Below are 14,805 nucleotides of genomic sequence, written 5' to 3' on the forward strand. Positions count from 1 at the left end.
AAAATAAATGTCACTAAATCCCCAGAGATAATAATAGCGTGCAGTTGTAATATTTTGGAAAAATTAATTACTTCCCTAAATGTCATCTTTGTGATTGTTTTGTAGTAATTATTTGTACGTCGATTCTTCTAAAGAAATGTACAATTTTTATGGTATCAGTTGAGAAATTCTGAAACTCAAAAAAATGGAGGATGTTTGAAGCAAGCTATCTCGATTTGTCAAGTGGCTTCAAGGAGAATTTGCAAAAGTTTCAAGTTTGAACAACAATCACATCCTGCTAGCTACTTTATTTGATTGATTGAAACAACTTCAAGTTGTATGGGTTAATGAATAAATATTTCTTCGGTAGCTACATGCTACTGTACGTAATTTCTGCAATCATAGTGAATGACGACATTAAAAGGAAGTCATCGAGTTTGTTAGCGGAACTTTTTTTATTTCCCCAAAATTGTTACTCTTACCTTTTCATTATTTTATATGATAATGTTTAATTGGGTATAGACTTTAAGTATAAAATCTTTTACAACTTCTTGTTTTAAATATGCTTTTAAAGTATGTCATTAAATGTATATGGTGGCGGATGCAATATGCCACGAATGGATTCAACATATAATATTTTACACTTGGTATAAATATACATGTAAAAAACATTAGGTTCAAATTCTGAACACATAATTATAGGAGCAATGAATTCAGTGCTAATTGTAGGCATACAAAATTTATTATGTTCAAATTCAATAAAATAATTTAGACTATTTTAAATATATTAGTCTAATAAAATATTATGGACTAATATAATTAAATTAATTATATAAGTACAATATATATGAATTAAATAAATAAATATATTATCAGTAACCATTTAAACTTTTAATTGAAATAATTAATTTCCCAGTAACAAAATATATCTTTTCCTGAAGGTAAAAATATAATTTAAAAAATTGAAATAATAATTTTACAATTCAACTGGAACTGTCAAAAAATAATTGCACATTTTAATTATCACAAGAGATCTGCGGACAAATAGTTCTCATGGCCAACCATCTTAAGACCATAGACAAGTCAAACAAAATCCACAAATATGCTTATGAAACAGAAATTGATAGTAGATATATTAATAAACCTCCAAAGTACATATATAAAATCAATTGGGCTTTACGATCCTGCTATTTTATTTTGCAAGTTCGCTTATTTAGAACCGTTAGCATAACACAAGTGACAAAGTGATCATAAACAAAATTCATGCAAACGCCAAAATGACTGACATAACAAAAGCAGAATGAGGATTAATAATATTAATCGGGTACTTCGGCTTAGCAAGTGAAGCCAGTAGGAGGATTCCTTCCACAGTTGTTGAGAACAAGGCTAAGTGAGAGTGGCACATTCAGATTTATTCCCAACACATTTGCTCTTATGGCTGTGCACAAGCAAACTGCCGCCTCTAGATCCGCCAGCCCCGCGATCAAGCTGCAGCATGGCAAAGTTGGTGGAGAACCCACTATCGCACCCACCAATCCACCAACTAAATTTGCACATACCCCCAACTTCAGAGCATCTCTCGGGCACCTGCCTTGTCCATTGCCACCTCCGCCGCCATTGCCCGAACCACCTCCGTTGCCGGAGCTGCCACCATTGCCCGAGCCACCAGTGTTACCTCCATTGCCGCCACCATTACCGGTGCTAGGAGGATTATGATGACAAGAGCCACAATCAGTTCCACTGACTATGACAAAGAAAAGGAGATTCAAGGAGAGGAAAAGGGCAACTGAGGCTCTTGTTTTGGAAGCCATGATATAAGGAATCTAAGGCAGAATTTCCTCCCTACAAAAATTGTAAAGAGAAGTAATTGCAAAGATGAGATGGTATGTCTGGTACTAATGTAGGCTATTTATACTGCTAGGAGGATGGATAATTTACTAACAATCCCTCTTAAGCTTAGGAAGAAATATTAAAGTAGTAACGCGCGTGCGGTGCATGGTGTTGAAAAAAAAGTTTGTCATTGATACCAACTCTTAACTCTTAGATGATTTACTGCTTTTGTTGTTTACAGCTCCTCTTTCACCTAGGTAACTAGGGAACCTTCTATTATAGTGTATAAATTATGGGTTCGGCCTCGGCTGACAGCTACTAGGTTTCCTCATCTCTTCTAAATTTTACTGGTCTTCGCCTTGAGCTGCATGAGGCAAAAAGTCGTCCCACATACGATTTAGAGGCGAGCGCTACCCCAGCAGAAAGGGTGCGACTTAGGTCAACCAACACAAAAAAGATATAGTTCACTCGATGATAGCCTTTGGTTCCGAACTCCTTATGGGGAACGGGCTGAGTCAATAAATTTGCTTTAAACCTTATATTTGTCGTAATAAATTTATTAGATATTTTAAATTATTTATTTAGAATCTAATAATTTAATAGGACTAAAATTTGGAATGCACAAGCTTTTGCTCATCCTCTGCAATATATATATATATATATATATATATATATATATATATATATATTGTAACTCCTATAGTTACTACGTTCATTTCTGATTTCTCTCTTCTCTATTAGTTACTTTAAGGACTGGATTTGAATGTGTTTTTCTTAAGTGCAGGGTAATGAATACTGCGTCTAGCTAATGGGAATGAACTCCTTTGATCTTCAATATTGCTCAGTTCCCTTCTTTCGTTTAGTTTTACATAAGCGTAGCTTCCGCAACCCATGTAAACCGTTCATACATTATTTTCTCGATGAAGACAAATATCTTATGCTACGAAACTTCATGTTAAACAAATCAAACATTGCAACTTGATTACGAAAGTTCATGGTAAATAAATCAAACATTGCAGCTTGATTTATTTGAAGTACTGACTAAAAAACGTTTATGCTGTGTTTGAAAAATAAAAAAGCAATAACGAGACAAATTTTGCCATTGATTTCATGTGGTCTAATGACGAATTGTCAATCTTGTTACTGAGAGAGATTTTTGGCTTATGCGTCCATTACCATCTTCGACTCTCATATCAAGTTGGGAATCTAAAGGCCATCATTAGATAAGAAATAACTTAATCATACACTTGATATTTATACTAAACCAATTAATGCAAAATATAATCTACCATATCGACTTCTAAAATTAAATTTAACATCCGTAGAATTTGTAATAACTATATAGCTTGAACATTTACGTAATATTTCATAGTCCTAGCTTCTTAGGGGGACGTTTGGTACGAGAGATAAGCTGGGATAAGATGTGAGATTAAATTTATACTGTGTTTGGTTAAAGGTATAAATTTATCCTGGGATAAATTTATACCGCCAACCAAACAAGGTATAAATTCAATCTCAGACTTAATCCAGGATATCTCATCTTATCCTATCAATGTGGAATTATTTTATCACATCTCTCATATGGTATAAATTAGTCCCGGAATTATAATCCAAGGACTATAATCTCGGAATAATTTAGTCCGCGTACCGAACGACCCTACTCATATCACGTGTGCAATGAACATACATAATTGGAGGGTCATAATTATCAAACCACTTGCACATCTTCTGACTTTAAATAATCTTCCAACTTCAAGTCCCGCCGAATAAAAATTTCACATGCCTATAATCCGACTTCAGAATATCTTAAACTTCAAATCTTCAAGCCAAGCAAAAAAGAAAATGATTTAGGTTAGAGAATAGTGTTGTCAATACCTTAATTTTGATATGACTACTAAACTAATACTCCACATGACCTGCAGGAGTACTGACCTCAATTATATTCACGCAACAACCACATCCTGTGATTTTAGGAGGCATCTAACTTCATTTCTCTGTTTCTAATTTGTCTTATATCTGTATAAGGGTAAACTTTTTACCACCCATGCTCTGATTATTGAGAATTCTGTACTATAATTGTTCAAAGGCGTGGGAAGTTTTTTAAAAAATAACACTGGTTCAAACATTCTGCAGAGATGCCTTGGATCACGGGAATTTCTGGTGGAGGCTAAAAGGTAAGCAACTAATTAGGGTACTAAATAATCTATGTTAAATATTCCTTTAACATTTTCAACACCACACAACCCATGCATTACCATAACTTGGAGTCCTCCAACTTTCCCATAAGAACAAACGTGCTGGAATAAAGCTAATATATGTTTCATTTGTCTCATATTTTATGTGAAACATTTTTCTTTTTAGATTGCTTTAAAAGGAATGAAATATTTTTCTTTATTGAATGCGAGATGGAAAGTATCATACATGTTAATAGTCTTCCCTTTTCATTTTATATAACTCTCTCTCCTTTGTAGTCTATTTTAATAATCTTTTATATTTAAAAATAAATTAACTTACCATCTAAACTTCATGACATGATTTTATAATCACAAATATATCATAATATTTTAATATCAATTTTTTTCCTTAACTGCCAATCCAATATACGGAGTAAATGATTTGATCCTTCGCGTATCGGCCCCATAGTTCTTTGATCCCCCTTTCTCCTGACGTAAGAAAGTGACACAGACATGGCCAGCTATTTTTAAAACTCTTTCTTCCGTATCGAGGATCATCGAAATAAGTAAGAATACTATTTCGAAGGAAAATTCTATTTACGGGGATTTCAATCGAGATACATGAACATGGCATTAGTTCATTCTCGAGTTCTTGAATCGAGTGTAGTGGAATGATAAATTTATTTCTTCGACTTAACATAAATTTATATGTGAAAAACGAAGAAAACAACAAATATAATTTTTTGATGTTTTTACTATGACTCGGGTCATCTACCGTAAGACGACAAAAAACTTAATAGCATATCCTCTAAACATGTCTACGAAAGGGGTTGAACATATTTTTGGAGAGCAAGGAACTAGCCACCGTGAAGGCCGGAGTTCATTGGATTTTATCTTTCTTCCGCCAAAATTTGTAACTTTTATGTTTCTTTGGATTATTCGTTATTTAACTATCATGTCTATGTGGAGCTAAACGTCATGTTCTAGGGTTGTGATTCTTTCATGATTATTGTTATTCGAATATTGATTTTGATTTCTTGATTTTTCGTATTTGTTTATTTATTCAATCATGAACTTAATTATTTAATTATTTGATCATCAATTAAATACTATTTACAAATCTAGGATTTAAACTCGACAGTGGGAATTCTGTATTGCACATAAGATTGGGTACTAGAGCAAGTTCTTGAACCTGGGCATCAGGGAATATATTTGCGGTTAGGATAGACATATGCTAATTATTTTTCTTGGTTATTGCACATGAATTATGAATGCATTCTTGTTGATTCTAACTCTATACACATATATGCATTAGGTTAGCTTGAATAGACGAATAAGAACTCGACATACCCTTTTGAGCAATATTAACCCAGTCAAAGAATAAACCAGATAAATTAAGTAGTTAATTCAAGTGAAAAATACAATAGGATTGTTAGATAGTCCATTAGGGGTCCTTATCGGGCGGATCATTTCGCTTAACGGTTCTGCTTATCGGTTATCGAATTATAAATGTAGTAATCCGCTAGCAATCCAATAAGACAACGGACGGAATAGTATCGGATTAACGATTATCGGGTGGTTATCGAGACGTGTAACCCGCCTACTGTTCCATTCAACTACATTTGTTCCTTTAATCCATAGCTTAAAAGAAGGTTTATTGGCTAAATCAAATTAAAAAAAATTGAACCCTAGTTCTTTTGGTTGCATAGCTAAGAATAAACACTTGAACTTCTGAAGTCGAATTTGGACAGAGCCAAGGGTCATCATGATAAAACTGGCATAATATATTATCTTGATCACCTTGTACTCTTTGGTAATAGGATGAAAACCAAATCCAAAGACCAATTCTTGCACTTGAAATTCTACTGTTATAGACAGCTCTTTGCAATCACTTGTAAAAGGATAGTACACATACAGTGCATTACTAAACAGAGGATCACATATACACAGTAGTCCGTGACACGAACCAATCCAATAGTATTTTATATACATAGGGGTAAAAGTGTAATATAAAAAAATTTAACGGGTTAACGGTTTATCCGATAAGAAAATTGAGTAATTCGCTTCCAAACCGTTTAGCCGTTAATTATAAAATCTCAATACGTTCACCAACCATTACCCGATAACCCGATACCAATAAGCCCATAACCCTATGTCGTTTTTATCACATTGATACATAAAAATCTGCTTTTAATTCCTTTGTTCAGAGTTTACTATTTGTTTTCCATTTAATTAATTTAGAGCCAAACACTTTTAAGTTTAATTCTTGTTTAGATAATTAGGATAGTCTAATTTAGTCAATAACTGATAACAAGTTCTCAAGGATTCGGCATCCGACTTCTAGTCACTTTATTATTTGACGGCCGCGTATACTTGCGTGTGCATTTGGCAGCAACAACCAATTCCACTTCTATTTAGTAGTTTTTGTTTTATGCGTCCGGTTTGCAGCAAATTGAGAACATTTGATTTTCCTAATTGTGATAAAAACCGCTCTATCTGTCTTGTTTTTCTTCTTTTTTTTTCATTTTCCAAGGACTGGAAACAACTTATAAGTGCCTTTTTTCTCTCTTCATTTTTGTAAGTTTCAAAATGGAGTACAAGATTAAGAAGGGTATTCATTTGGACAGATGCCTAATTTGACAAGTGATATATGACTCCTTTGCAAGTTTCCACTTGTTTGACAATTAGTGCGGGTTCGCCAATAATACTGAATGAACATTCCCCAGTTGACATGTCTGATGCATGCTGAAATCGCCATCAGTACTAAGATTGACAATTTGTTACTCAGATCAAGTACCACATGAATTCAACTCCATAATTTGTTTTATTAGTACTGTTTTTCAAATGGCATATACTTTTTATGCAGTACCGCATATAAATCAGAAAGAGAATTTTTCTAATTTATCAAGTTGTGGTGTTAGATTTATTTAGCATGAACACTTTTAGCATAAGGTTTGTCTTCATTGAGAAAATAAAGTATGAACGGTTTGAATCGGTTGCGAAAGCTGCACTTATATACGTAAAGTAAACCAAAATAAAAGAAGCGGAATAGGATTAATATTGGAGATCATTCCATTCCCACTGGAAGCCGTAATCATTAGTCTGGACTACGGACAAACAAATGTAAATAATCCAAATTCCTTATTAAAGTTACTGGATATTCAAGTAAAAAATTGTGTAAAAAAAAGAAATTAATATCTTTTGACCATACGCTCAATTGTGAAGAATGATTATGAAGATGGTGCTGATGAAGTCGTCTAGATGAGTACCGTTAAAAGTCAGATTCAAGATTTAAATTTTATGGGTTCAGTTTTTAAGATTTTAGTATTGAACTCATTATAGTTTTAAAGTTATAAGTGCATATCTACTATTTTTTTAATTATAACGAATTTATATATATAAATTTTTACTTTGTATCGAAAGTTATGGTTTCAATTAATTAAACCTGTTATTTATACACTGCATCCGCCTCTGGCTCTGTTACTTGAAGAGAAGATTATAGGACGAAGAGATCAAAAGAAGAAAAAAACAAGATGTTGACACGCAATAGTTTAATATCTTTCCTTTGGAAGTTTTAAGTTGGAAGAGCTGACCAAACTTGAACTTTTGAGTAAACGACCTCGGAATCGAGATTTGAAGATTCCAATAGGTTTGTATGATGATTTCGAATTTGGACGTATGTTCGGGTCGAGTATCAGGTAGACCGGGAGTATTTCGGCGCTTATTACGGAAGGTTTGCATTTTCAAGGTTTAATAATTTCCTAAGTTTGGGTTGAAGTGGATTTTGATGTTATCGATGTCCGTTCGGGATTCCGATCATGAAAATAATTTCGTATGGTGATTTTGGTCTTATGAGCGTGTCCGGACGGTTATTTGAAATTCCGTAGGTCGTTTCGGCGTCAATTGGTGAAAGTTGGGAATTTGAAGATTTTTAGAAAATTTGACCGGGATTGGACATTTTGATATCGGGGTCGGATTTCGATTTCGGGAGTTGGAATAGGTCCGTAATGTCAAATGTGACTTGTGTACAAAATTCGAGGTCAATCGGACGTGATTGGATAGGTTTTGGCATCGGATGTAGAAGTTTGAAGTTCATTCCATTAAGCTTGAATTGGGGTGCAATTCATAATTTTAGCATTGTTTGATGTGATTCGAAGGCTCGACTAAGTTCATATTGCATTTTGGGTCATGTTGGTATAATTAGTTGGGGTCACGAGGGCCTCGGGTGGATTCCACATGGTCAACAGATCGAATTTGGATTTGGAGGAAGAGCTGAAGCAGTTGGGCATCTGGTGCGATCACACCTGCGTGAAAAGGGCCACAGGTGCGAGCCCGCAGAAGCGGCCTAGTGGTCGCAGAAGCAAAAAGGGAGTGAGGGATTGGGAGTCCGCAGGTGCGGAAGATTTTTCCGCAAAAGCAGATGCGCACCTGCGGTGAAAGAACGTAGAAGCGAAGGAGTTGGCCTTGGGGGAGAGCCGCACCTGCGAGTAATCCTCCGCAGAAGTGGCAAAAGAACCGTAGGTGCGAAGGGCGGAGCTGGGCAGTGAGTTATTTTTAAGACGGGATTTGGCTCATTTATTTCATTCTCTCTTGGTTTGGGACGATTCTTGAAGAGCTTCAAGTGCAGGTTTTCATCATCAATGGCAAAGTAAGTTATCCCCACCTATTGTGAGTTAAATACAAGGATTTTATATGGATTCAAGCATGAAAATTTGTAAAAATTTAGGATTTTGAAGAAAAACCTAAAAATTGGTATTTTTTGGATTTTGACCACGAATAAATCATATATTTGAGTTCGTGATGTTATGGGTAAAGTTTATCTTCAAAAATATTCGGAATCCGGACATGTGGGCCCGAGGGTTAATTTTATCAACTTTTCGAGCGGAGTTGGAAATAGTTTAAATTGATTAATTATGGGTATTATAACACATTTTGATTGGTTTGCACCTTGTTTGTATAGTTTTGGATCGAGAAGCAACGATTTGAGGTGTTAGAGTGGTGTTGGAGCCGGCTATGGAGCTTCAGAGCAAGGTAAGTCTCTTGTCTAACCTTGTAAGAGGGAATTTACCCCATAAATGATTTAAATTAATAATTGTTACTATTTGTGGGGGCTCCGTACACACGAGATGACGAGAGTCCGTGCGTAACTACTAAATTATACTATGTTCGAATAGTTTAGGACTCAAATCATGAATTACTTATAATAATTGCATCCTTTATTAATTAAAGTACTGGAATTATATTAAAAATTATTAGAGAAAATAGTAAAAGACCGAAATTTCACATATTTGAATTTTGTGCAAATTACTTGACCGTTAATAAAAATTGTACATCCTTATGTGTTAGCCTTATAATAATTTCTCATTCCGTAGGTTCATAAGAAAATATTTTCCTTTCTTGTGAAGCGGGCCGAACACCTCCGCAGTATAGATGCATATATGGATCGTGTCGCACGTCCCTCGGCAGTGTACACGGCACTCTGGATCGGACCGAACGAACTAAACATAAATCGTGCTTAATAATAATAATTACATGATGCCTTGACATTCTAATGTAGTTTGTGAAGACAAATGATTAAATTGAAAATTATTGAATTTGAAAAAATTATTTATCTCCCCTTGTTAAAAAGATTATTGTTATTCACACAAATATATTTATTTAAATATTTCTATTTTAATATTATTGACCCATAGTGAGTGTCAAAGTCGACCTCTCGTCACTACTTCTTCGAGATTAGACTTGATACTTACTGGGTACACGTTGTTTACGTACTCATACTACACTTGCTGCACATTTTTGTGCAGGTACACGCATGTCTAGTGATCTTTTGGGCGCAGAGGTGCAGCTATCGCGGGGACTTACGGTGAGTTGCACTCCATGTTACAAATCCGCAGCTACAGAGTCTCCATCAAAGTAATTTATATACTCTTGTCTAATTTGTATTCTAGACAGATGTTGCATTTATCATATTTTTCTTAGTTGATGCTCATGCACTTGTGACACTGGGTTTTGGGGGTTCCTACTGGATGCTTAGTACGGTAGTTCACATAATGATCATTGTTTCACTCTGTAAATCCTATTTTATACTAATTAGTTAATGAAAATTATGATTTCAAAGGTAATAAATATGGGTAATTGAATTAGTAAATTACCGTTGGCTTGCCTGACGGCGACGTTAGGCGCCATCACAATCTATAGTAGATTTTGGGTCGTGACACTAGTAATATTAAAGTGTGCGATCTTTTTTTTTTTTTTGTGACAACCTTATTTCCCTAAATATAATCCTTGGGATTGTTTGCTAGTTAATTGTACGATGAGGCTTCTAAAGAAAGGTGTAATTTTTATGTATCAATGGAGAAATTCTTAAAACTTAAAATAGGAGGATATCTCGCCATCCGGTGGCAGTAGGCCATCTCGATTTGTCAAGTGACTTCAAGGAGAATTCGTAAAAGTTTCAAGAACGAACCACTTATTAGAACAGCTTCACGTTGTTTGGGTTAATGAATAAAGACTATAAGCTAGTACGTAATTTATGCAATCTTATTGAATGACGACGGCATTAAAAGAGTCATCGAGTTAGTCCGTAAAACTTTTTTTTCCCCCTAAATGATTCTCTCTCTTTTTTATTTTATATGACAATGTTTCATACGGAATTTCAGAAATAAAATTTTTAGAATTTTTGATTTTAAAGATGTTCTCGATATTTATTTACGTGGTTATAAACGTGAGACATTAAAGGTAATTAATGGCTGATGCAATTTATATGAATGGATTCAACTAGACCTATCAACTTTTACTTGAAGAGAAGATTAGAGGACAAGGAGATCAAAAGAAGAATAAACAAGATTTGTCACTTGCAATTGGATTCTTCGGTGAGCGATAATAAAGTTTATCAAGTTGGTTCAAGAGAAGAAAACTGGAGTAATCTTTAATAAAAATCGGGGGAAATAGGCCTATTCAAGAAAGTGTCATTTTTAAATCTCTTACGTGTAAAAGTAAATCTCTTATCTCTAAATAAAAAGAGACAGAGTCATAAAACTAAGAACAAGACCATAAATACCACAAAACCATTTGACCCAATAAATCCTTAGAAATTCTTGTTTGAAGTGTGTATTTTGGACAGGAATGGCAGGCGGTGTGAGGCGGTGCGGGTGCGGGGCTGGTTCTGTCTGAACCCGCCCCGCCCCGCCCAGCCCCGCATAAGATTTAAATCCGCATCCACCCGCCCCACACTCTACCCACGTTCACCCACACCCGCCCCGCCGATGTTTTTTAAAAATAAATCTCTCTTTTTTTTAAATTGATTTTTTTGGGAGTAGTTGCATTATATAAAAACATCACAAACATCTACACAACATCTTAAATTGCCACTTAAATTTGCATCTCGAAACCCGTAGGAGTTCTTTGTAAAGCTCACTTTTTAAAGGATACTGCTAGATGAGAGATTTTATGTATTATAATATACTTATTATTAATACTAAGATTTTGACAGATATACCAAGTTATCGCTGAAACACAAGGAAGACCAAAAACATAACCTAGAGACTTTCAACATAAAGGATAATTAATAGCAAATCATCTACTAATACATGATTTGAAATAAAACATTGAAACTTTATTTTTATTCCTCTTCCTCCTCCTTGAAAAGCTTAATCACCTGAAATTAATTAACATAATGCAGCATTAGGCACTGTATATATTCTTAAACGAAGAACTACTTCACCAATTAGAAAAACAATTTGAAAAAGAGAAGAAAAGAAAAGGAAAACAATGAACTGTTCGAAATGCAAAATCTCAATTTATGTATGTGTTTTAGAAAAATAGTTTTTATCCCAATTCCACCCTTAATGTTCCACGAAGAAATACAAATCATTAAAAATTAAATCCTCGCCCCTCGTGATTTTTTTATTTAAAAATTGAACCCGCCCCGCAACCGCAAACTCCCAAACCTACACTGCCCCATTGCCATCCCTAATTTTGGATCTAGTCTATCAATGTAAAGAGATATGGGGATGAGGATCGGTTAATATAATTTGTTAAGTAGTTGGAAACAGGAAAGGGGGCATCAGGCATGGCTTAAAATACATGTCATGCAGATTCAAAATCAGGGTCATCAGTACTGTATGTAGTAGAAGATTCCCTAGCTTTGTAGCTATGAAACTAGTGGAGGAGCTGTAATCTGATAATTTGGCTCAGAGTCAAAATTTCCTTCTATGACAAACTTTTTTTCAACACCATGCACCGCACGCGCGTTACTAGTTTAATATTTCTTCCTAAGCTTAAGAGGAATTGTTAGTAAATTATTCATCCTCCTAGCAGTATAAATAGCCTACATTAGTACCAGACAATTCAACCATCTCATCTTTGCAATTACTTCTCTTTACAATTTGTGTAGGGAGGAAATTCTGCCTCCTTAGATTCCTTATATCATGGCTTCCAAAACAAGAGCCTCAGTTACCCTTTTCCTCTCATTGAGTCTCCTTTTCTTTGTCATAGTCAGTGGAATTGATTGTGGCTCTTGTCATTATAATCCTCCTAGCACCGGTAATGGTGGTGGCAATGGTGGTAACTCTGGTGGCTCGGGCAATGGTGGCAGCTCCGGCAACGGAGGTGGTTCGGGCAGTGGTGGCGGAGGTGGCAATGGACAAGGCAGGTGCCCGAGAGATGCTCTGAAGTTGGGGGTATGTGCAAATTTAGTTGGTGGATTGGTGGGTGCGATAGTGGGTTCTCCACCAACTTTGCCATGCTGCAGCTTGATCGCGGGGCTGGCGGATCTAGAGGCGGCAGTTTGCTTGTGCACAGCCATAAGAGCAAATGTGTTGGGAATAAATCTCAACGTGCCTCTCTCTTAGCATTGTTCTCAACAACTGTGGAAGGAATCCTCCTACTGGCTTCACTTGCTAAGCCGAAGTACCCGATTAATTTTATTAATCCTCGTTCTGCCTTTGTTACGTTAGTCATTTTGGCGTTTGCATGAATTTTTTGTTTATGATCACTTTGTCAATTGTGTTATGCTACCAGTTCTAAATAAGCGAACTTGCAAAATGAAATAGCAGGATCGTAAAGCACAATTGATTTTATATATGTACTTTGGAGGTTTATTAATATATGTACTATCAATTTCTGTTTCATAAGCATATTTGTGGATTTTGTTGGAATTGTCTATGGTCTTAAGACTATGCAGGTTGGTTATGAATGATGAAAAAAAAAGAAAAAAAAAGGGAACGCTAAAAAGTAAAGAAAATGATAAAGAGAGAATTTTTCTTGATAAATTAACTGGATCTCTCAAGACTTATAAGAAATTTGTCCGCAAACCCCTGGTGACAAGTAAAGTGTGCAAATTATTTTGTGACAAAATTACGTCCCTATAAATCATCTTTGTAATTTTTGTTAGTTTTTTGTACGACAATGTTGCTAAAGAAACGCATAATACTATACTTTTTATTGTATCAAATGGGAAATTTCGAAACTTAAGAAAAAATGGACGGTGTCTAGACACTGTAGGCTATATATGTCGATTGTCAGCTGACTTGAATGACAAAATTCCCAAAATTTCAAGTTTGAACAACAGTATTCTAGCTACTTTATTCGATTGATTATAACAACTTCAAGTTCTACTCCTATGCTCACAAAAGATGAGAGAAAATAAAGAGAGAGAGGAAAAGGATGGTGCGATCACGAGCTCTATCTTTTAGAACCAAACAAAATTTTGGTTGGTTTTACTCCAAATCCTCGTATGATAAAATAAATTCAGATTTAGCCTGGTTCTTGATGGAATTTGATCCTAAAAGTTGGATCAGGATTCTTTAATTGAGGACTGTGAAATATCAACAAAGCTCTTAAATCATGCCCATACATATTAAAGTTCTCTACCTAAACCTTACTGACTTTTCACTCTACAAGAGTCTTAATCAGGGAGATCCACTATCTCCAGCTCTCTTTGTCATTGCGGCTGAGATCCTTTCAATTGTGCTCAATAGACTCTACTTGTAGAATATAAGTATGTAGGGTTTAATATGCCTTCTCAGGGCCCTCAGATCAATCACTTGGCCTATGCAGATGATGTGATAATTTTTTATTCCCGGGATAAGAGATCTTTGAAAATCACCATGAGGCGGCTGAGAAGATATGAGCTTGTATCTGGATAAAAGATCAATATTGATAAAACATGCTTCATCACAGCACCTCATACTGATAGCGACATCAGGAACAGAATGAATAAGAATACTGGGTTCAAACACAAAAACTTTCTTTTTACATATTTAGGTTGTCCTATATATGTCGGGAGGAAAAAGATTTGTCACTTCACGGATATAACTACCACAGTCCTAAAAAAGGCAGGTGGATGGCAAGGTAATCTACTATCCTATGGGGGAAAAACAGTCTTCATCTAACAGATTCTTCAATCTCAAACTATGCATCTTCTTGCTCCCGTTGCCCCACCAAAAGCTATTTGGATCAGATGGAGAAATATCTATCAGATTTCTACTGGGGTTTCAATGAGGGAAAGAAGAAATACCATTGGGCTTCTTGGAGTAATCTCTGTTATACTAAGGATGTAACGACCCAGCCGGTCATTTTGAGAATTTAAGTCTCGTTCGGCGGCATAAGGCCCTGAGCAGCTTCATATTATGTGTATTGACTTGCGTGCGCGGTTGAATTTGGTTACCGGTTGTTTCGGAGTGACTTGGGACACTTAGTCCCTAAAACGGAAGCTTAAGTCTTAGGATTGTGACTGTAGTCGGAACTATGTGAAGACGACTCCGGAATTGAGTTCTGTCGGTTCCATTAGCTCCGTTGGGTGATTTTGGACTTAGGAGCG

General features: G+C 35.4%; 1 protein-coding gene and 1 pseudogene across 1 annotated transcript; one reads left to right on the forward strand and one right to left on the reverse strand.

Annotated features, from left to right (window-relative positions):
* Positions 1-1,082: 1,082 nt before the first annotated feature.
* Positions 1,083-1,869, reverse strand: LOC107791778 (14 kDa proline-rich protein DC2.15). Its single transcript, XM_016613914.2, has one exon. The coding sequence runs from the start codon at positions 1,788-1,790 to the stop codon at positions 1,314-1,316; it is 477 nt and encodes a 158-aa protein (XP_016469400.1). The 5' UTR covers positions 1,791-1,869; the 3' UTR covers positions 1,083-1,313.
* A 10,462-nt stretch (positions 1,870-12,331) lies between these two features.
* Positions 12,332-13,117, forward strand: LOC107765446 (14 kDa proline-rich protein DC2.15-like; annotated as a pseudogene).
* The last annotated feature ends 1,688 nt before the right edge of the window (positions 13,118-14,805 follow it).

Source organism: Nicotiana tabacum, chromosome 4 (genome assembly GCF_000715075.1).
Source record: "Nicotiana tabacum cultivar K326 chromosome 4, ASM71507v2, whole genome shotgun sequence".
NCBI classification, from domain to species: domain Eukaryota; kingdom Viridiplantae; phylum Streptophyta; class Magnoliopsida; order Solanales; family Solanaceae; genus Nicotiana; species Nicotiana tabacum.

Coding starts and splice junctions, on each gene's coding strand:
- LOC107791778 (XM_016613914.2), bottom strand. CDS start 1,790: ATGGCTTCCAAAACAAGAGCCTCAGTTGCCCTTTTCCTCTCCTTGAAT.